Here is a 24150-nt window from a genome sequence, read left to right on the forward strand (position 1 = left end):
TTTGGAGGACCTTGCTTTGACCCTAAACCTGATAAAATCATTGGGATTACTCGTAAACCTCGAGAAGTCTCAGCTGATCCCCAGCCAGAACTTGGTCTATCTGGGGATTCAGATGGATTCTCGGGGTTTTCGAGTATTTCCTTCTCAAGAGAGACTCGTGAGAGGCTTAGAGAAAGTCTCTCTCTTCTTAGGGAAAAAACGTACTTCAGCGAGGGAATGGTTGAGCCTTCTAGGGACCCTTTCCTCGCTCGAACAGTTCTTTCCTCTAGGAAGACTTCATCTTCGTCCTCTTCAGTTCTTCCTCAAGAGATCGTGGAACTGGAAGACAGGACTTCTCTCGGACAGTTTTCCCATTCCAGTGGAGATGAGACAACACTTGGAATGGTGGTTGCCCCCACTAAAGGAGAACAAGGGTATTTCCCTGGAGGTTCGGAACCCAAGCCTTGTATTGTTTTCCGACGCGTCGGAAAAAGGTTGGGGAGCAACCTTAGGAAAGAGAGAAGTGTCAGGCACCTGGAATACAGTTCAGGTGTCCTGGCCATAAATTGCAAAGAACTTTTAGCTGTACACCTGGCTCTAAAGAACTTCGAACCTATAGTGACAAACAGTGTAGTTTAAGTAAACGCGGACAACACCACCGCCCTTGCCTACATTCGGAAGCAAGGAGGGACACACTCGTTTTTCCTGTACGAGCTCGCAAGAGATCTTCTACTTTGGACCTCCCAAAGGAACATCTCCCTCCTGACGAGGTTTGTTCAGGGAATAAGGAACGTGAGGGCAGACAGGCTGAGCAGGAGGAGCCAGGTCCTTCACACAGAATGGACCCTCCACTCAGAAGTTTGTCAGAGTCTTTGGTCTCTATGGGGGACTCCTCATGTGGACCTGTTTGCCACATTCCTATCAAAAAGACTGGAAGTCTTTTGCTCAGTGGTAGAAGACCCCAGAGCTCTAACAGTCAACGCCTTCCTTCTAGACTGGTCTCATGTAGACGTCTATGCATTTCCCCCATTCAAGATTCTGGGACAAGTGCTAAAGAAATTTGTGGCTTCAGAGGGGACGAAAATGACCCTGATAGCCCCCTTTTGGCCTGCACAAGATTGGTTCACAGAGGTAGTGGAGTGGACAGTAGACTTATCCCTCCCAAGAAGGATGGATCTTCTCAGACAACCGCACTTCGAGAGGTATCATCAAAACCTCCCCGCTCTCGCTCTGACTGCCTTTCGACTATCGAAAGACTTGTCAGAGCGAGAGGTTTTTCTCGCAAGGCTGCAAGCGCGATCGCTAGAGCCCGCAGAGATTCCACTATGTGAGTTTATCAATCTAAGTGGGAGGTTTTTAGAAGATGGTGTAAGTGGAAGAAGTTGTCCTCCTCCAGTACCTCTGTGACCGAAATCGCCGATTTTCTGTTATTCCTGAGAGAAGAATCACATCTTTCTGTATCCACTATAAAGGGTTACAGGAGTATGCTTTTGGCCGTCTTTAGAAATAGAGGCCTAGAGCTTGCAGACAATAAAGATCTACACGATCTTATAAGATCCTTTGAGACCACGAAGTCTAAGAATACATCTCCTCCTAGCTGGAACCTCGATGTTGTTCTGAAGTTCTTGTCTTCTGAAAGGTTCGAACCTCCTCATATGGCCTCGTTTCGAGATTTAACGAGAAAGTGTTTGTTTCTCTTGTCACTGGCGACAGCTAAAAGAGTTAGTGACCTGCACGCCCTTGATGATAAAGTAGGATTCAAACAAGACTCAGCCATCTGTTCGTTTAAAGCACTGTTTCTGGCAAAGAACAAAAATCCTTCGAATCCCTGGCCTAAGAACTTCGAAGTTAAAGGCTTATCGGGTCTCGTCGGTAGAGAAGCTGAAAGGTCTCTTTGCCCGGTAAGAGCTCTAAAATTCTACCTGCAGAGGAAGAAACAGATGGGAGGTTCTAGACAAGGTCTTTGGTGCTCTGTTAAGGATCCTACAAGACCTATGTCCAAAAATGCTTTAGCCTTTTTTGTAAGGAACGTCATTACAGACGCTCACAAAGTCTGTAAGGACGACTCTTTTAGACTTTTGAGAGTAAGAGCACATGAGGTCAGAGCAGTAGCGACGTCTCTCTCTTTTCACAGAAATATGTCGCTAAAGAATATCTTGGAAGCGACATATTGGAGGTGCAACTCAGTGTTTGCATCTCACTACTTGAAAGACGTTTGTGTGACCTACGAGAAATGTTTTTCTCTAGGTCCTTTCGTGTCTGCGGATACGATCCTGGGTATAGGAGCTAACACCAATCCTTAAATGGTACGTAACGTCTATTAGATATGTTCTACACTTTCTGCTGACTAAGTGCAGACGTCGCACTGGCGGCCAGTCACTATTGTTCAGTAAGGAACTCTTGTGATATCTTATTAGATGAATATCATTATTATTTTTTTTTTTTTGAAAATTATGTGTGTGTGTGTGTAAGTTGGTTTTTGAGTTATGGTTGTTGTGAAGAGTTTGGGGATAACTCGGAACAATTTTTTATACTAACATGGTGGTTAGGATCAGGTGGTCGGGATTGGTTGTGTGCTCCTTCATAAGGTGTATTGTCATAAGTGGATTGTCATATAAGTGGATCAGCACCCATTGACAAAGTCCTTTCAGGCTCTGCCGAGTAAGCGGATAAGACCCCATCGGCAGACCCACAAGAACTCTTGGCCATAGATCATATATCTCGCTAAAGTTTCTTGAGGTGATGCAGACTCCTGGGCAGCACCCACAAAGTCTACCACCTATCAGGTAGGAACCAAGGTTTATTTATACCTACAACGTATGTTGTTTACCTGTCTATTCCATAATTAGCTGTCTCTTACCCTCCACCAAAGGGTGCCAATCAGCTATATATATATCTGACAGGTAAGTTGATTGTATGAAAATGATATTGTTATGATACAATAAAGTTTCATACATACTTACCTGGCAGATATATACAATTAATGGCCCACCCAGCCTCCCCGCAGGAGACAGGTGGAAGAGAGAAAATATGATAGAAAAAGGGAATGGTTCCTAGTCCTGCCGCCCAGGGCAGGCCGGTAGATCACCTGACCTACCTTTAGCGAGTGGTGCGAAATTTGAATTTCTGTCGGGGACGACGGAGTCTTAGCTATGTATATATCTGCCAGGTAAGTATGTATGAAACTTTATTGTATCATAACAATATCATTTTTGTGATATCCTTTGTAACCGCCCCTCTACTTGTGTTACGAGTCGGCAGCTAAGGTATGCCAACATATTATTTACACTCTTTCGCCCTTTAACACTAGCTCAGACCTGCATGAGGATGAGATGTATTTAACGTGAGGATGAGGCATGTATTTAACGTACGTGATATTGATCCTGTAACGGGACTTGTATTCATCCGGAAATTACACTTACACATCACCGAGGGAACTTAAAAGGTTTGTCCATGTTTTGTTGTTATGGTAATTTCTCTTCTTCTTCCTTTCACTTACTATCGGAAGAAGGTAGAAGGATGGGCGTGCAATGTTGATGTTGGAGGATCTCCTCTCACTTCAGAGGGTGGTGCCCTTGTATGCGTGAGGAGCATCCTCATTACTTTAATTTTTTTTTTTCTTCCTTATTTTACAGACTAGTGGTGATTATGTTTTCAGCAGTATTGGTTGGATGCTCTCTGTATTGGTTATCCTAACCTTGGAATTGTACCTATGACTCGTAGCATGTTGCGTACCGATCCTCGAGTGTGTGTACTGATCCCTTGCTGATAATCATATTCATTACCACTACTACCTGGGAGTTATGTCACTGGATGAAGCTGTCACGCTGCCCTGTGAGGTTTATCTACTCCTGAGGGTAGAAGTCTGGCAGAATTTGGAGGAACCGAAGAGGAAGAGAGCTTGTCAAGTGTCGTCATCCTCCTCTTCGAGATCATCATATCTTCATGCCTCCTCCCCTTCGACTTTTAAGGCTTTGTCGTAAAAGAGAAGGTGGTCTCCCTCCCTAAGAAGTCTTGTCACAGGACTTCTAAGGGTCTGTCTCGCTCCGGTGAGACAGGTTGGTCTTCCACTGGTCCTCCCGTTCCTCTGGGAAAGGGGCCTGTCTCTCCTTTGTTGGGGAGGAAGCAGACGGGGACCATGGAGGTACCGGCCACTGCTGGTATCTCCTCTCCCGTTCCACCTTCAGACCGGGAACTGTCTTGGCCGCCCGCTTGCGAGCGTTACTGAAGGTCCAGACTGCTGAGTATGCTCACCGTGTCAGGACTCAGGCATGCAGCGGAAGATGGTAGGAGTCGCTCAGGTGACTCTCGCCAGACCGGCGATCGCTCTCGCAGGAATCGTCCGGTACCCAGGGTTGGCGTGACGTTCCCGCAGGTCCATGCACGCAGAGACCGGTGGAGGCGGGCCATCCAGCCCTCTTTTAATTAATTTCTTTTTTTCAGAGAGGTTTCGGCCTCAACGAGGACTTGGAAGAGTCAGAGGACGGTATTGGCTGTCGCCTGTCAGGTGCATGCTCAGCCCCACCCAGACGACGGTCGCGTTCGTGCAACCGACCAGTCTTGGGGTGGCAGACGCTTCACCTGCCAGGTAAGTTTCATAACCCTCCTCAAGGAAGCGTTCTCTCCACTGCTGCTCCCGCAGGTCCCTCCGGACAGGTGCAGTTGGGCCGTGTTGCTACCGCAACTGCCCCAGCTGCGTCCTGGATGGAGGACCTGTCGGTTGTCCTGAGGGAACTGGCAAAGAGGAAGTCCAGGAAGAAGAGGAAGGTGTTGTCGTCGTCTTCTGCCACCTCTTCCCCTTCGACTTCCGAGGCCCCAGCCGATAAAGAAGAAGGTAGCCTCCTCCCCCCCTAAGAAGTCTCGCTCAGAGACCTCTAAGGGTCTTTCCCACTCCGGTGGGACAGTTGGGGCTTCCGCTGGTCCTCCTGTTCCTTCGGGAACGGGGCCCGTCTCTCCTTCCACAAGGAAGAAGAAGACAGGGACCGGAGGGGTACCAGCTAACACCGGTACCTTCTCTCCTGGCGCCAGAGGTTCTGCCTCGGCCACAGGTACCGTCTCGGCCGCTCGTTCACGAGAACCTCTCTTGTACGGTCGCCCACGGGTGACTGTGCAGCCAGGGTCCAGGCAGCCGAGCCTGCTCGCTGCCAGGACCGAGGCACGGAGCGGAAGACTGGTGGCAGTCGCTCAGGCGGCTCCCGCCAGGCCAGTGATCGCTCTCGCGGCAATCTGCCGTTTCCCAGGGTTGACGTGACGTTCCCACCAGACCATTCATGTAGTGAGGCTGGGAAGAGGCTCCCCCCCTGGCCACTGAGTCCAGCCTTGCCTGGACCTGGTTCAACCTCGCCTGGACCTGGTCCAGCCTTGCCTGGACCTGGTCCAGCCTCGCCTGGACCTGGTCCAGCCTCGCCTGGACCTGGTCCGCCTGCCTGGACTGGTCCAGCCTCGCCTGGACCTGGTCCAGCCTCGCCTGGACCTGGTCCAGCCTCGCCTGGACCTGGTCCAGCCTCGCCTGGACCTGGTCCAGCCTCGCCTGGACCTGGGCCAGCCTCGCCTGGACCTGGGCCAGCCTCGCCTGGACCTGGGCCAGCCTCGCCTGGAACCTGGGCCAGGCCTCGCCTGGACCTGGGCCAGCCTCGCCTGGACCTGCCCTCCTCAGCCTGGTGGATCTGGTGTATAGGTTCCGCGCCTGGACTTGGTCCAGCCTCGCCTGGACCTGGGCCAGCCTCGCCTGGATCTGGTTAAGCCTCGCCTGGACTTAGTCCAGCCTCGCCTGGACTTGGTCCAGCCTCGCCTGGGCACTCGAGAGGACGTTGCTCGCTCTCACTGCGCTAGTGGACACTACCAGTCACCCAACCATCACTCCCACCGGGACCGGACGGCTCGCACAGCTGGAAGCAGCTCCCCTAACGCACAAGACAAACACTACCATCCTCGGTCCAGCGCTTCTCCGGAAGGAGACCGCTGGTCCAGACCTGCAGCTCGACTGCCACCGTGGTTGGTGATCGCCTGCAGTCCTCCCAGCCTACCGGTTCTGCTGGTAGGCAGGGGAGGAGCGCTCGTAGCAGCTCTCCTGACGCAAGAGACCGATACTCCGTCCTTGGTCCAGGGTATCTCCGCAAGAAGACCGCTGGTCCAGACCGGTAGCTCAATCATCACTGTGGTTTGGTAATCGCCTACAGTCCTCCCAGCCTACTGGTTCTGCTAGTTGGCAAGGTAGGAGCGTCAGGTCTCCCTCACCTGTCCCTTCAACCTCCTCAGGCTACACTTGGAGGAACGAGGCAAACAGGAGTGACCGTGATGAATGCACTTCTTACGGTCCAGCCTCAAGCCTGGTTCGGTCTTGGGACCAACAGATCCTCGCTCAAGTGGTTGGAGGAGATCGTGGAGGGCTGGTGAGGACAGTGACGCTTCCCAGACTCTCAGAGTGACCATCACCGCTGTTGATGTGACAGTCCCGCTGGACCATGCACACAGAGACCGGGGTGGGCTCCGTCTTCGGTCCTCTTGAGAGGTTTCGACCTCGACGAGGACTGGGACGCGTCGGAGGACGGTATCGGCTCTCTCCTGTCAGGTGCACGCTCAGCCCCACCTAGACGACGGTCACGGTGGCGGCAGACGTTTAGCCTACAGTACGAGTTCGTAACCCTCCTCGGGAAAACATTTTCTCCAGACGGTAAAGTTTTCCTAGACTCTGAGCAGCCGGTGATGGCTGCCCATACTCACTTCTCCAACTGCTAGTTCTACTGGGAAGGCGAGCAAGTGTCCAATCTTCCTCCCCCATTCCCTCTCTCCCTATGGCTGCAACGGGAAGGGGAGGGATCCTGCAGGGCGTTCTCCTTAGGATTCCATATCTAGGACTGCGTTCCTGGAGGGACCTTCAGGTCTTACCGGACCTAAGTCCCCGTCGTTGAGGAAGGATCTTGCCCTATCCTCGATTTCTACAGGAATTGGGAGGACCACCACCCGATGATCGTCGGACGAATTTGGGGGGTGGTTTCGCCAAGCGCTTAGAATTCTTCAGTTTCTAGCACTCTCCAAGTGTTCTGGTCTTCTACGATTTGCAGACGAGAATCCCAGATAATTGTTACAACGATAATCAGGAATCTCGCCGAATGCTCAAATTCCTGGAATTTCTAGTGTTCGAGGGAAGTACTGCTGCTAAAGGAAGAATATCTCGGGAGGGGCTCAGCCTGGATGGACCTGAAGGTCTGTCGCCTCAGTAGGTGGCCAACCCCGGGATAGAGAAGAATGGGTGGGAACATCCAGTTCGGCTTGAACTATCGTCTTCAGTATCCTGTTCACTGTAGAAGTCTTCCTTCGGGAAAACTTCACCTTCGCTCTCTTCAGTAGAGAATGAAGGGTGTCGGCTTCCAGCCCTTATTCTTCTTCCTCAAATGGAAGAGAATTTAGGATGGAGGTCTATGTACAGGAACCTACAAATATACTACGTATATTGCCCTCACAACATGATTCTGTTATCAGTTAAATTGTCCGAGGTGTAGGCACATACCGTAGTTAACTCAACGGGTTGTGACTGAGACGAATAGTATCCTCCTAATTGAACTGCAACTCGGGACTGCACTGCAAACCTCCCAGGAGTTACCAGTTTCGATTTTGAGATACTTGTGGTATTGTTACAACAACACCACAGCGTTTGCATTCACCGAAATCCGTTTAGATTAAGTGCAAATGCTTGAGCGTATTTTTTTGCGCTCGATAGTTCTAGCCGAACGCATTCCATCTTGGAATGGATTACCTGGCAACTCAGGATGACAAGTGAGCGAGAGATAGCAGTGCATGGGCTGCCTGCCAGCCCTGCCTGCCGCAGCCCAGTACCAACTGGCTCTCCGAGATAGTACAGTCAGATATTGTCTCTCTCCTCTGCGATGATTGACTACCGAACCGAATCTCTGCCCGAATCTCTGCGTTGCGAGAATTTTCAAACAGAGATATTTCACTAGACTCGCTATCATCTATCTTGTTTACTGCATGGTAACAGAAGTCTGTAGCCTAGTCTCCCACTGCATCGCACCTGCCGCTGCGATGACGCGGAATGATTTCTTCAGATATCTGAGTTTGTCTTCTAAATATATCTCGTATTCGTAGGTGTGCAATTGTTCATTGTCCACCCCGAATTGTAGATGTAAAACGGAAGACATCACCTGTTCCCCGCCCTGCCAGTTCTATTTCCAAGTATATACAGTGGTCCCCCCGTATTCGCGGGGGATGCGTACCAGACCCCCCCGTGAATAGTTAGAACCCGCGAATGTTTGGAACCCCTATAAAAATGCTAAAAACAGCCTATTTTGTTAGTTAAAACTCAAGAAAACCCACTAAAAATTTTCCTACATGGTTTTTTTTAATAGTTTTATCACACAAAGTGCATTTTATGATTAAATTCATCAAAAAAACCAGGAATTTGTGGATATTTATCATAGAAAAATACCGCGAATGCGCGAATTTTCCGCGAATAATGCAGGGAAATGTTCCCGAGAGAAATCCGCGACTGTGTGAGTCCGCGAATCTGGAGAACGCGAATACAGGGGGTCCACTGTAGATGTCCTCCCTGATTCACCCCATGAGAAGCGGTTCTTCAGGCAGTACAATCCCTGTGTTTTCATTACTGAAAAGGGCTCCACTTTCAGTGCAACTCCGACTTCTCACCGAACAGCAATGAAGTAGCCGTTTAGAGTTTTCAGTCCTCTGTAAAACAACAGGGATTAAGCCGTCTTCACGGGTTGGTCTCATTGGCGGGAATTTTCTGCGTTCAGAATCATGAGAGTTAACTTCTCTCGATTCAGCTGTAAAGACGTAGGTCTGCATTCACCCATCACCTTCGTCTTCAACAGCACATAGTATTGTTTCTACTTAGTTGAGAGTCAACTACTATGAGAACTTCTGTCTTCCCATCAGTGACCTCGGCCTCTAGAAGGCAATTGACTTTCGTCTGTTGGGCACATGCCTTGAGAGAATCATCATCTCGCCTTCCAGCATCGGTGGCAACAGATAGACGATTTGTATGGTCTCTCGGCATAACCCCTCAAAAGGCGAGGGTCACATGACTACGCCTCGGAGGCATGGATGGCTCGCCTCACACAACCGAACGCAGTCAGTCGGCAGCTGTCGAAGCGTCCGAGACCGTCACGAGTTACGCTGTGAACTTTGTATCGGTTGATCCAGATCAGTCATTACTTCGTCCTACTGGCGTGTTCCGGTACCCATATCTATCAACACCCACCATGGAGTGTCGGTGTCTTTATCCACTGCGGAGACGACAAGACCGTGAGAGACTTTGCCGCAGTGGGATACGAGACAGCGAAAGATTTCGCTGCAGATGGATAGACCAGTAGATGGGTACTGGACATCACTCCGAAGAATATGTCGGACAGGAAGATGAATAGGTCATTGCGACCATATCTTTCTTTCCTTTCGGGACTGCCCACAGGTCCTTGGAACCTCGATTTCCCTGGACCAGTGGTGGATGCTTGCAAGATGTGTTTGCTTACCCAGCTCCTTCAAGAGGACAAGTTGCATCTCATCCATGGTGTGCAGTTGTAGAGGTAAGAAGGATGCGAGAGGAACTGGCTCTCCCCCTTCCACGCCTCGTCCCTCCATTCCTTGTTTTCAGGTTGAGGATAGGACTCGAACTCACACTGGCCGGTCGGACGATTGATGCAGTAAGCTTACACATAGAGCATCCTTTTCATGTTTCTTATCAGAATCATAGAAGAAATCCCGCTCCTTCCTCTAGCAAGGGGAGGAAGGAGACTGACAATAATGCAAACCCTTCTTAGAACTTTGCATTAATGTCTCCAACGCCAATATTCTTCACAGCCCTTTTTCAGATGAGTCACGATTCCTTACTCATTTCGAAAAGGCCCAGAAGTCTGACTCTTGATCATGCAGCTCTTATACTCCGATTAAGTTGTCAGAGGCAGCAGGGCACTCCTCCTCGCTCTTACGACCAGGAGGAGTACCCTAGGTGTGCAGAACTCTAGTCAGTTCTAGAGGCTCACTCAGATTCCTTCCACCAATCAGTGAGTCTTCCTTATGTTAAAGGACCGAGGGTTTGTATTACGTGTCGGAACAAATCACAATTTGTCGTAAATTGTATTTTTCCTAACTATACAAACCTTGAGGTCCTTTACAAATATACCCACCTCATGCCACCCCTCAATCTGAACCTGGGCCGAAAGGCAAAGTGGAGTGTTTACATCCGGGCCTGCCCCATGGTAGTTACTGCCTAACCACCTTGTTCAAAATTCAATGGCCGTAATTCCAGCTACGCCGTAAGTACATTCCTTATGTTAAAAGACCTCAGGTTTGTATATTTAGGAAAAATACAATTTATGACAAATTGTGATGTCATTGTGCAGCTGCAAGGTTTTCCTCCTGTTACACCTTTCAAACCCTCTCACTATAAATTTCTGTTTCTGTGCCGAATGACCTCGTAGGTCCCAGTACTTGACCTTTGGCCTACATTCTGTATTCTAGTCGATTTGATTTTTTCTGCTGTTTTTCTGTGAATACAGATTTTTGTCGTGCATCTGAGCTTGGCTTTGCATGTGACAGGACAGATTTTAAGTAACTGCCTTTTCTTTAGGGTTTTCTTTAGGGTGATAGAGATGTTTAGAGAGTATTGAATACTGTATGTGGATTCCTTGTACTCATTTTTATATGTATTTTAATGTTACATTTTTTCATATGAGAGTTTATTTAGCCAAGACTGTTTTGTAGGTAATGCATTTCATAGTGTCTTGTACTGATAATAGACTGCTGACAGATAGAATGTAGAAATCCTCTTCTTATGGCTTGTTGATTAGGACAAGCCCTCTGACAAACATTATGGAAGGTCTTATGTCATTATGGCATTCCTGTTCAGTAATTAAAATTATCTGCAAGGAAATTTGATGCAAAGTTAATGGTAATAGGGTTTTGTCATGATGATCCCCTGTTAAAAGTGAAGAGCTACAAGGGGATGATATTTCCTCTGTAGTGTTGCCCTTCTCATATATTTGGTAATGAAAAGTGGTTGAAGATGGAAGAGAAGTTGTGGAGAAAGAGTTAATGAGGTTGAATTTTTCAAATATTTAGGAGCAGTGATATCTAGTGTAAGTTCCCTTCAGTTTAAATTTAGCGACAGACTGAAAAAGGCATATCAGACATTGGGCAGGATGAAAAAAATTTCGAAATCAAATAGTAGATTGAAATTGGATATAAAGGTAAGGTTACATAAATTTTGTATATGTCTTAGTGTTGGGACATGAATTATGGCATAACAGTTAAACTGTCTGAAGAAAGCGTGAACTTGAATGTTAGGTGTCAGATGTCAGGGGGGCCAGAGTTAGAAATGATACCAGCAATGTAATTGTGGAAGTTCCTTGTGTAAGTGGGATAATGATGAGGCGGAGATGACTTCGATATGTCCCTCACATGGCCCAGAGGGTAAGTGACAGTCTTGGTGAGTTTTGCAGGGTGCAATAGAAACTCAAATTAGGTGTGGAAGTCCCAGACTTACTTAGATGAAAACTGGAAGATGAGGGGTTGGATTTATGAGTGATTTATGATGTTTAGGCTGTCAAGCAAAGCTCGGGCAGTTCCAGCAGTTTAGAGCCTAATACAGTGAAAAGAGGGAGGAGGAGTGGTTGGACAACAGGATAAAGAGACCCAGAAAATAAAGAAGATGAATACAAGGAAAAACCCTACAATTGTTGGACAGCGAGACTGAAGAAAGGAAGCAGGATAGAAGGTCTCAAGTAAAAGGCCCAAAAGTAAAAAAAGTGGATGCAACTAGGGGCTGAAGGGACACTTCAAACACCTATTAGTATTGCCGACAGTGCACCACGTTAGGTGCACTGATTGCACTACCCCTCCTGTGTGGAAGGAAGGTTGGAGGTTTGTGAAAGATGAAACACAGTTGCAGAATTTTGCAGAAGCCCTCTGCCTCACTAGTATTTGAAGCAATGATGTTACTGATCAATTGACAATACTAGTTTGCTTAATCTCGCCGTATGCTTGCCTTGTAATTTGCATGATTAATTGGTGTTAGTAGTATGTGTGGACTTTTTGAAAACCGACAAAGATTGTATCACTTTATCTTCCATGTCATTCTTTGTCATAGAATTTGGGTATCTCAGGACTAATTTTGAATGATGAAACATGGTTAGTTACAGGGACCTTAGATTGTTAGTACTGTGTTTTATTTAGTGGAATTTTATAATTACTCCTAAATTTCATGGAATTAATAGTGACGGTATTGCTCACTCTTACAATAGATGAACTAATATTGCCACTATTCTCCAATCTGCAGTAGGTACGAAGAGTCAAGAAAAACTAGCAGCAGTAGCAGCAGCAGTAGCAGTAGTGCAGTTTTTCAGCCACCTCCTTCGTCTGCAAATGCAACCATGCCCTCATCGTTTTACCCAGATCAACGTCAGCAGCCTTATCAATACCAGCAGCAGCAGCAGCAGCAAAACTTTCAGGGGTATGAACAATACCATCACCATTACCAAGGGTATCCCTATTCAGGGTTCAGAGGAGGGTAAGTGTTAAGTTCATTGCCTGTTTATTGAACAATGTTGATGAAGTGTGTTTTATTTCAGCTGAAAGTTCTTGATGATAACTCAGAACATATTCTTTCTAGATTAACTGGTTGATTTTGACTTCAGGTTTGGTTAATATGTTAATATTTGAGTGAGGATTTATAGACTTCTGTGTTACAGTATTATGTATATTGTTTCTGTTTTTTCTTTCATGCGATACATGCACGTGCTATGACAGGCTTCTTTCTGGACTAAGATATAAAAAAGAATTTGGGTACCTGAAGACTTTTCCTAGAAACCCAGTGATAGGTGAAAAGAGGGTTTTATATGAAGGTTGAAAGCTATGCCAAATTTTCATGCAGTGAAAAGTTTTGGCAAGAATATCCTAGTTGCCTCATATATTTTAAATGTAGAATTGTAATTTTAAAAGATCTTTTAGATTAAGCTGACATTACACTGATACACTTGACAAACTGTCGAGCTGTAGAATTTCACTAACTGGTCACTGATTATGGACCAAAATTATGGGATTAGCAGTTCCAACTTGCATCATCTTTATGAAGTATTTCCAACAGTCAAATTGCTAAGATACTCATAGTGTTTGTCGACCCACAAGATTTGCTCTCAGATATAGAATGAAATTGGAAACAAGGTGAATTTGGGAGTTGGTTCACAAGGTAGGGAACGAAGAAAGTAAAAAGCAGAAAGCATTGCAGTATGTGGCAAAAGAAAAACCATGCTCATTTCTTGGCAGCATCTTTGAATATTGTATTGACTTTGAAGTGTGTTAATTACTTTTTTAGCTGCGACTGATTTTTCTTAAAATTTTACAAAGTATGATACTATTGAATCCTATCTAATTCCATATAGTTGAGGGGTGTCATTTTGGTAATTTACATACTTGTTGCCTTGAAGAATTAGGCTGCAGTGTTTTTGAGTGAAGATTTGTTCATTATTATTTGCACTAACATTAATTTTGCTGGTTTCAGATACCAAGGTGTTGTATCTGGTCACCCTTGGGGCACAAGTAGTGCTGCCTCTAGTATGGCAACGCAGGGCTGGGCGTCCCACACCCAGCCTCACATAGTGCCACCGTCAAACGACCATCATTCCTCAAACTCCCATCATTCCTGGGACCCCTCCAGGTTTCCCTCAATGGATTATCAAAGAAGTACTCAGAACGAAAGTCCCTTTCAGAACAAGGTTCATACCGAGTCTAGTGGCAAGTCTAAGTTAGATGAGCGCTTAGAAAAAATGGAGATCGCGGTGAACAGTAAGCCAAAACCCGAGTCGGAAGAGGAGGAGGACAAGTCGAATTTAGATTTAGATACGAGAATTGCTATGCTTCTCCAGAATAAAGATAGTGGTATGGCACCTCCCTTTCTGGCATTGGGTTTGGGCAGTGATGAGGATGAAGATAAGAAGGACATTGTAGTGCCGGAAGAAAAGAAAGTGAAAGACAAACAAAGTACTGCCTCATCGTCGGGGAGTAGTGGGTCAGACTCGGACTCGTGCACGTCTTCGGATTCAGGAAGTGAGAGTGAGGTTGGGGAGGGTTCCAAAGAGTCTAGTAGTAGTGAAGGAAAGTCAAATTGGTCGTTACTCGAAACTATTTTAGAACCGTTGTCAACACCTCCGTCGCCTTTTTTGTCGCAAGAAGTATATTTACAGTGGCATGAAAAAAGTATAGAGTTGAAAAAGGAAGCCCAAAGAAGGGAGAGGGAAGAAAATAGGGAGAGACTAAAAAAGCTAAAGAAAAAGAAGGCGAAAAAAAGAACTAAAGACACAGAAAAGGATAAAGATATGAAATCGGAAGTGAAGGAAGAACCAGTGAATGAAGAAAGTCAGGTGAATGGAATAGACGATGATAGAATGAGTTTGTCAAGTTTAAGTTCCACGGAAGACCCTATACTTCATCGAGATGTCCCCATTCCCCCTGCAGGCTCTGGTGTGCCAGGTTCAGGAGCTGGATATGGGGCTCCTCCAGGGTACAACCAATACGCGCCGCCTCCTACGTATCCATCATATTTGCCCGGTGGATATCCAAGTCACCCCATGGCAACAGAATCTGTTTATTCTTGGCAGCAGCCACCTGGTTATCCTCCAAACTTTGTATCAGGCTATCCTGGCTATAACCCTGGTTACATGGCACTCCCTGCAGGTTATTCTAATGTGACCCACCCACCTCCTGGTACTAACTTAGCAGGTCAGAACCCATATGCACCTTACTTTGGCCCTGGGTATTCAGCAGTGCAAGATCCCGGTAATGCGACTCATAAGAGTGGGCAGTATCATGATCCTACTATCAAGTAAGTAAACATATTTTAAGAAGTAGCACTTATGATAACAGAGTTAACCTGTGAACTTGGAATTAGCAACATGCTAAGAGTGAGAGTAACTTATTTACATTACTTGACTGAAGTTTCATTAAGATGAAAATTTTTACTGTGATTAACTAAAGTTTACCCACATTGAACACTGTGTCAGGAATTGTATGATCCCAATGAGGCAGTAAGAAAGCCATTTTTGTCTGTACATGCAATTTAGCCAAAATTGAAGGCAGCTGAGTAAATAGAAAGCTTATATTGAAGCCATTTTTCTCTGTGTATGCAATTTAGCCAAAACTGAAGGCAGTTGAATAAACAGAAGGTTATATTGAAGTAGGTGTAATAGGCATTCAGCTAAGATTTTGCTGTAGGCATATTAGTTAATGAGCAGGTTAGCCACTGAAGCCTCAGACAGTGACAGAACTCATGCTACACTCCCTCTGCTTTTATCTGAACCACTTTTAGAGTTACATGTGACTTACAAAGAAATCAAGATTCATTTTTAGGTATTGCTTTTTAACCCTTAAACGCCCAAGGGGTATAATAAAAATCGTCTCCTGTATGCCTAGGGGGTCTCGGAGTGAGCGCTGAAGCGGAAAAAATATTTTTTTCAAAAATTCACAGTGCGCTTAGTTTTCAAGATTAAGAGTTCATTTTTGGCTCCTTTTTTGTCATTGCCTGAAGTTCATTATGCAACCATCAGAAATGAAAAAAAAATATCATTATCATATATAAATAATGCGGTATATGATAGCGCAAAAAATAAAATTTCATATATAATTGTATTCAAATCGCGCTGTGAGCAAAACGGTTAAAGCTAACAAGTTAATTTTGTTTTCATTGTATTGTACACTAAATTGCAATCATTTTGGTATATAAAACATTGTAAAATGATCAAAGCAACACAGAGAAAATATCATCACAAAATGATGCATGAATTCGTAACGCGCGGATGTAAAAAAAGTTTTTTTCAAAAATTTCCCCATAAATCTAAATATTTTTTTAGAGGCTTCCAATTTGTTTCAAAATGAAGATAAATGATTGAATATTACTAGACTGTAAGAGTTTTAGCTTACAATTGCAGTTTTCGACCATTTCGGACGAGTTAAAGTTGAGACCGAATGTAGTTTTTAAAAAAAAAATTTTATATGCAAATATTTCAAAAATGAGAAAATCTACAACCTTCAATTATTATTTTTTGTATTTTTCATAAAATTGCGCACATTTTCATATATAAAACTCTATGAAACGCCTAATATGAAACGGAGCAAATATTCCGAGAATGCGACGTCATTTCGGAGATTTGTGGCGGAGAATCCGCGCACAGAGGGAAAGAAATTTTTTTTTTTTTTTTTTAATTCACCATAAATCTAAATATTGTGCTAGAGACTTCTAGTTTGTTTCAAAATGAAAATAAATGACTGAATATTACTAGACTGTAAGGGTTTTAGCTTACAATTACGTTTTTCGACCATTTCGGTAGAGTCAAAGTTGACCTAACATGGTTTTTTTTCTATTTATTGTGATTTATATACAAATATTTTAAAAATGAGAAAAGCTACAACCTTCAATTGTTTTTTGTTGTATTCTACATGAAATTGTGCACATTTCATATATAAAATTTTATATAACAGCTAATTTAAAATGGTGCAAACATTACGACAATCGCACGTATGATTTTTTCGGAAGAGTTACCGCGTGGACGTAAGGAAATTGTTTTTTATTTCATAAATTCACCATAAATCAAAATATTGTGCTAGAGACTTCCAATTTGTTGCAAAATGAAGGTAAATGATTGAATATTACTAGAATATAAGAGTTTTAGCTTACAATTGCGTTTTTCGACCATTTCAGTAGAGTCAAAGTTGACCGAAGGTTAAAATTTGGCATTTATTGTTATTTATATGAAAATATTTCAAAACTGATAAAAGCTACAACTATGGATTGTTTTTAGTTACCGCTCGGACGTAAGGAAAAAGTTTTTTTCATAAATTCACCATAAATCGAAATATTGTGCTAGAGACTTCCAATTTGTTGCATAATGAAGGTAAATGATTGAATATTACTAAAATATAAGAGTTTTAGCTTACAATTGCGTTTTTCGACCATTTCTGTAGAGTCAAAGTTGACCGAAGGTTGAAATTTTGGCACATCGTTATTTATATAAAAATATTTCAAAACTGATGAAAGCTACAATTATGAGTATTTTTTTGTTGTATTCTACATAAAAATGCACACATTTTCAAATATAATACTCCATGCAACGGCTAATTTAAAATGGTGCAAAAATTATGTCAAAGGGACGAAATAATTTCCGAGATGTGTCCCTGATACTTTTTAGTGCGATAAGAAAGAAATTTGCGCTTGCGCGCCTGCGGAACGATTGTAAACAAAACAACACCTTGATCCGTGAACTCCCAGCATCCCCCAAGGCGCGTGATTCAAAAGTTTTCGGCTGGTAGGCCTATAAGTATTTTTCCTCAAATTAAAAAAAAAAAACTTTTTATATGTTGACGTAAATTACGTCCGGTCAGCACCCAAAAGACAATTTATCTCGACGTAAAATACGTCCAATAGGCGTTTAAGGGTTAATTTCACAGTGCTACATATTCAGCTGTTGGATTAGCACTAAGAAGTCTGGATTTAAATTTAGTGGCTAAATTGTATAGTCTAAAATATTCTTATCAAATTCAGTGTAGATTATGTGCAAGTGTTGAAACACAATGGAAAGCTATCAGTTAATGCTCTAGCAATGAATCCTTGATTTATGGCAGAAAATTGAGCCATATTCTTTTAGTGACTGCAAGTACTAAATTCATGTAAAGTTGGGGGGAAATTCATGCACAAGTTTTGAAACATTTTGGTGTCGTAAGCGTGTTCAAGAACTTGGTGAAGGAAATGTTTGCTATTTGTAGGTTTACAGTTGTTATTTATTTATGCTTGATTTGAAATAATGAAGATCTTGGCTCTGCCCAATTCTGTTAGTACAACAAATCCTTAGGTCACCATTGGTTTCTTTTTCATTTCTGATCATGGTGAAGATGCACTTATAAGTTCTAGCATTTTGTCTTTGGCCTAAATTCTGTATATTATATTATTTGAGATGAATCTTACCTACTGTTAAATTTAGCTATATCTCCCCACCGATTAGGCGAGTCAACATTCAAACAAAAAAAATTGAATGTCTGCCCGAATGACTGTCTAGTTTACCTGTTCTCCAGCAGGTGTGTTTCGAATGTTTTAGCTCTTGTCAGAATTCTCCTTGCTGCTGCCATTATGGCTCGGCAATTGTTGGTATTCTGTGAAGTTTGGCTGTTTTACGCCTGTTTACGGTATTGTAATTTCATTTTCTTAGGATACCTTCCACTGGAAGCAAAACCAATAACATCAGGGTATGTATGAATGTTTTCGGTGTAACCAGGATGGTGAAATGAGAAGTTGATCAAAATTCCTTTGTACTGGCAAGGATACAGTGTGTGATCTTGGAACTACTAGATGTGAGGAATATTGGGAATTGTTCTGAGAAATTTATGCCTGAATATGTCAGATATAGGAAAGACTGGAAACTAATAGATTGCAAAAGCAATTAGTTAGGTCAGGACTTGAACCTGTCAGGCTATCCCTACTCAGACTTGGCATTTTAGTAGGCTATTATTGACTTCCTTTGTTGCTCTGCCTTCTGCTCCCCATTCAGTTCAGAAAAAGCATAACGAGAAGTTAGAACATTAACCTAATTTTAGTTCTAATACAAGTTGAACTGAGTTCGTGACGGGAACGTTCCGAATCCCTCCATAGTGTGCGCTCATTTTCGCGTTCCCTGTTAGAAGTAAGGTGTTGGTGCCCTCGTCTGTATGTAGCCCGAGCCTAGGACTGCCCTGCGACAGTTGGAAACGTCTGCTGCCAGGGAACCGGGTCGGTTCTCGGGACGATGGGATTCTGTGCCCTCCAATACCTACTTCGCCCTTTTCATGGTCTGAATCTCGTTTAAAGCGTTCGCCAAAGGACTGTTAAAGTGATCGCCTAGGACCGTTAAAGCGATCGCCTGGGAATGTTGAAGCGTTCACATAAAGACCGTTTCGGTCAGCGTTAATACTCGCTTTGTAGGCGCACTCTGTTGTCTTCAACACCTAGTTTGAGGTGTTAGCATGCATAGGTTTAATAATATATAATGTAGGTATAGACATTTTATGGAGATGTTCTGCTAGCATATTCCTTTTTCTACGTAATGCTAGTTTTCGTTCTTTGCCTGCTTCCTCTTCAGCTATTGGCAAATCTATTACTAGTGCCTCGATTAATGTTTCTCTTTCAAGTCTACACTGTCTGTAGTATCTAAAGTTCTCGCTGAGTTAGATATTCTAGCTTCAGAGATTTCTAACTTAGTTTCATATAGGAATGCTTTCAAGTATGTACGATCGCTTTTGGACGAGGCGGGAGCGTCGTTGTAACTCCTCTCCCACCGCCTCCCACTTCTAGCACCTCGTTTTCTCTTTCCCTCAGTCAACTCGTGCAGACTGCGGACATTGTTGACTCGTGTGAACATAGTTGACTCGTGTGAACATAGTTGACTCGTGCGGACTTGACCGAGTCCCGAATCGTTTAAACTGTCTTCCTCTCTTTGAGTAGTGGTGGATTTGTTATAGCACTCAGCTGCTGTCACCTCTTATCGACAAGTGTCACCAAGGGTTGCGGACAAAGAGCAATCCTTTAAGCTTTATTGTTTACCTCCTGTCGGCAGCTGTCTCTTCCTGTCGCCCGCTGATGGAAGAAGAGTTTGAATGGAGTTGAAGGAACTCGTTTGGGCTGGTCAGCGTTTGTTGCTACACTACGCTTTGCTGTATCCTCATTTTGTTGAGGAAAAAGGCCACATAGAGAATATATCTTAACCCTCTTACGCCGACTGGACGTATTTTACGTATAGGCCTACCAGCCTAAAACTTTTGAATCGCGCCTTGTGGGATGCTAGGAGTTCACGGATCAAGGTGTTGTTTTGTTTACAATCGTTACGCAGGCGCGCAAGTGCGAATTTCTTTCTTGCCGCACTAAAAAGTATCTGTGACACATCTCGGAAATTATTTCGTCACTTTGACATAATTTTTGTACCATTGTAAATTAGCCGTTACATGAAGTATTATATATGAAAATGTGCGCATTTTTATGTAGAATACAACAATAAAATACTCATGATTGTAGCTTTTATCAGTTTTGAGATATTTTCATATAAATAACGATAATTGCCAAAATTTCAACCTTCGGTCAACTTTGACTCTACCGAAATGGTCGAAAAATGCAATTGTAAGCTAAAACTCTTATATTTTAGTAATATTCAATCATTTACCTTAATTTTGCAACTAATTGGAAGTCTCTAGCACAATATTTCGATTTATGGTAAATTTATGAAAAAACTTTTTCCTTACGACCGTGCGGTAACTCTTCCTAAAAAAATCATACGTACATGCGATTGTGGTTATGTTTGCACCATTTTAAAATTAGCCGTTATATAAAGTTTTATATATGGAAATGTGTGCAATTTCATGCACAATACAATTAAAAACAACCCATGGTTGTAGCTTTTATCAGTTTTGAGATATTTTCAATAATAAATAACAAGATAATTGCCAAAATTTACAACCTATTTCGGTCAACTTTGACTTCTACGAAATGGTCGAAAAAACGCAAATTGTAAGCTAAAAACGGCGATATTTCTAGTAATATTCAAGCATTTACCTTCAATTTGCAACAAATTGGAAGTCTCTAGCACAATATTTTGATTTATGGTGAATTTATGAAAAAAATAACATTTTCTTTACGTCCGCGCGGTAACTCTTCCGAAAAAATCATACGTGCGATTGTCGTAATGTTTGTACCATTTTAAATTAGCCGTTACATAAAGTTTTATATATGAAAATGTGCGCAATTCCATGTAGAATACAACAAAAAATAATTGAAGGTTGTAGCTTTTCTCATTTTTGAAATATTTGCATATAAATCACGATAAATAGAAAAAAAACCACGTTCGGTCAATTTTGACTCTACCGAAATGGTCGAAAAACGCAATTGTAAGCTAAAACTCTTACAGTCTAGTAATATTCAGTCATTTATCTTCATCTTGAAACAAATTCAAAGTCTCTAGCAAAATATTTAGATTTATGGTGAATTTAAAAAAACAATCTTTCCTTCCCTCTGCGTGTGGATTCTCCGCCACAAATCTCCGAAATACGTACGTCCCATTCTCGGAATATTTGCTCCGTTTCATATTAGGCATTTCATAGAGTTTTATATATGAAATGTGCGCAATTTCTTGTAAAATAAAACAAAAAATATTTGAAGGTTGTAGCTTTTCTTATTTCCGAAATAATTGCATATAAAAAATATATATATAAAAAAATTCAACATTCGGTCAACTTTAACTCGTCAGATATGGTCGAAAACTGCAATTGTAAGCTAATACTCTTACAGTATAGTAATATTCAATCATTTGTCTTCATTTTGAAAGAAATTGGAAGTCTCTAGGACAATATTTAGATTTATGGTGAATTTTTGAAAAAAATATTTGTTTACGTCCGCACGTTACGAATTCATGCATTATTTTGTGATAATATTTTCTCTGTGTTGCTTTTATTGTTTTACAATGTGTTATATACCAAAATGATCGCAATTTAGTGTACATTACAACGAAAAAAAAAGTAACTTGTTACCTTTAACCGTTTTGCGCACAGCGCGATTTGAATACAATTATATATGAAATTTCGTTTTTGCGCTATCATATATCGCATTATTTATATATGATAATCATAATTTTTTTCATTTCTGATGATTGCATACTAAACTTCAGGCAATGACAAAAAAGGAGCCAAAAATGAACTCTTAATCTTGAAAACTAAGCACGCTGTGATTTTTTGAAAAAAATATTTTTTCCGCTTCCGCGCTCACTCCGAAACCCCTCAGGCACACGGGAGACAATTTTTTATTTACCGCTCCGGTGTAAGAGGGTTAATTGTGTTAGTGTATTTTGGCACCCTCTAAATATTGGAGAAGAGAACCAACGCCTTCTCCAATTAGAGAGCATTTCATAACTTTTCTCGTCCTCAGACACACAATCTCCCTTTGGGTTGGCCTTGGCTTGTTGTCTTGTCTTTTAAAGTCGCAGAGAGCCGAAGGCTGCCTCTTGCTGTACAACGTTTATTGGTCCTTTAACCGCCTTTAGTAGGAGGTTCGCTTTCTTTCTCTTTCCTGTGGGGAAATAAACCCGAGACTGACAGACATGCTGATGGATTTTCAGTCTAGCTTCAGTTATTACCTTTTATCTATGTTGTCTCGTCTCTGCAACTTCTTAGAGAGGTGGAAATGCCAAAGCAGCTGGAGTTTTTAACAAGGGAAACAAGTAACTCATTTCTGATGCTGGAGGGTAATGTCCTTATGCTTATACTCGCTCGGTTTGGAAGAAGTGAGAACACTCGCTTACTGTCTGATTATGCAGCTCGGTTTAAGGCATGAAGGGATTATCTATTGGTAGTCTTGTTTTATATCTTTCGGGGATAAGTGCAGACTCAGGTTCTAGGATATGGACAGTTGCAACCTCCTAACATGTATGGAGAGACTTGGAACCAGTACGTTACATGGTGGAGACGGTGAAGGGCAGTTGTGATTCTTTTTGGTTGTCCTCTACTGGTTTAATCTCCCTCTCATCGCTTCCTTTGTCTTCAGTAGAAATCTCTCCTAACTCGTTTAAGTAGGAGATTGTATATAGAGGGAATGATGGTGCAAGGGTAATTCTTTAGGATGAGCTCCATAAGTAATTTGAGATATTCTTGGACGTTTTTACACTGAATAACAGTAAATGTCTGCCCATATACTTGTTGGTTTTGTACATGCAACTTCCCCGGCAGATATATACTTAGCTATAGTCTCCGATGTCCCGACAGAATTCAAAACTCGCGGCACACGCGACAGGTAGGTCAGGTGATCAGCCCTCTCCCGCCGCTGGGTGGCGGGATTAGGAACCATTCCCGTTTTCTAATCAGATTTTCTCTGTTGCCGGTTCTGACAACATCTGTTGTTGGTTCCTCCTGCTTGTAATTCTACTCGCTTGCTGAGGATCTTTTTTGGATTGACCTTTGGTGACATTAATTGATCTTTGGATTGGCATACGGTTTTTGTGGACCGTTTTTTGAATTTGGATAGGAATATTCTGTCATTATGTCTGATATTGCTGTAACACCTGTGTTTAGAGTGTGTATGAAAGAGGAGTGTAAGGTGAGGCTACCGAAAGCTTCGGTAGACCCTCACACTATTTGTGTAAGATGTCATGGGAACGAATGCTCTGTTAACAATACCTGTGTCGAATGTGAGTTTTTGACTTAGCAAGAATGGAAGAATTTGGCTTCATATATTGGAAAATTGGAGAAGGATAGAGTTAGGAAGGCTTCTGTTAGAAGCTCTAGTAGGTCCTGCTCTCTTGATCAGGAATTAGATCCTAACACTAACGTAGTTTCTCCTGCCTCTAATATGTTTTCAGCCCCTTCCCCCCGCAGCGAACCTAAGGATTCGTCTTCGGAAATGGCTGCTATGAAGGCCTCCATCCGCAACTTGCAGTCGCAGCTGCTTGCAATGGAAAGCAAAGGTAAGGACAGTGATATATGCAGTGTCCCCAGTGCAGTGGAGGGGGTGTCTGACTGGCTCCGCATTGCCCCTAGGCCTAGACCGCTTCCAAACTCCCAAGACCAAGGGAGGAGGTATGTCGACAGCCGCAAGGAGGATGTAGAGTATCCCCAACGGTCAGGCGTCCCTTCGGCAGATCCTGTTGATTCGTCCCAGGCTGCCTTGGATAGCTACAGGAAAAGCATCCTGAGGAAGTGTTTCTTGGACTCTGATTCGTCTTCACCCAGGCTCAGTTGGAGTTCCGCTACGAAGTCGCACCCCCTGAAGAGAGCCTGGAAGCTGCCGACAGGAGACACCTTGGACTCCAGCCCTGAACCTTTTCCTGAGTATTCTCCTTCACAAAAGAAGAGAGCTCTTAGATCCCCAAAGTCCTCTCCGGAAGGAGTGCAGTCTTCTATGAAGAGATTCCTGGTAGTCCTCCAGGAGTAGTTATCAGCTCTTGTAGGCTCTTTTTCCAAGGGCGCGTCACGCAGGAAGGATGTCTCCCTACCAGTTAAGAGCTCTTTTAAGCGTCCTGCTTTTAGCGTACGCTCGGACAGTAGCAGGCGCCCTTCTCCTGGCAGACGCTCCTCTCCAGCGAAGCTCTTTGCTACCAGTATCTCCGCTCTTCACAGACCATCTTCTTCTCCTGTCAGGCGCTCTTC

General features: G+C 43.3%; 1 protein-coding gene across 3 annotated transcripts in view; it reads left to right on the forward strand.

Annotated features, from left to right (window-relative positions):
* Positions 1-24150, forward strand: part of LOC135198661 (histone-lysine N-methyltransferase SETD1-like) — a 184947-nt gene that overhangs the window by 81449 nt on the left and 79348 nt on the right. For 2 of the 3 annotated variants that reach the window (XM_064226454.1, XM_064226452.1), the window contains exons 7-8: positions 12290-12520; positions 13511-14830. In XM_064226454.1, the coding sequence (XP_064082524.1) occupies positions 12290-12520; positions 13511-14830 (1551 nt within the window). The remainder of the gene's footprint in view (positions 1-12289; positions 12521-13510; positions 14831-24150) is intronic. The other variant, XM_064226453.1, reaches the window with a different exon arrangement.

This window comes from Macrobrachium nipponense, chromosome 22 (assembly GCF_015104395.2).
Source record: "Macrobrachium nipponense isolate FS-2020 chromosome 22, ASM1510439v2, whole genome shotgun sequence".
Taxonomy (NCBI): Eukaryota; Metazoa; Arthropoda; class Malacostraca; order Decapoda; family Palaemonidae; genus Macrobrachium; species Macrobrachium nipponense.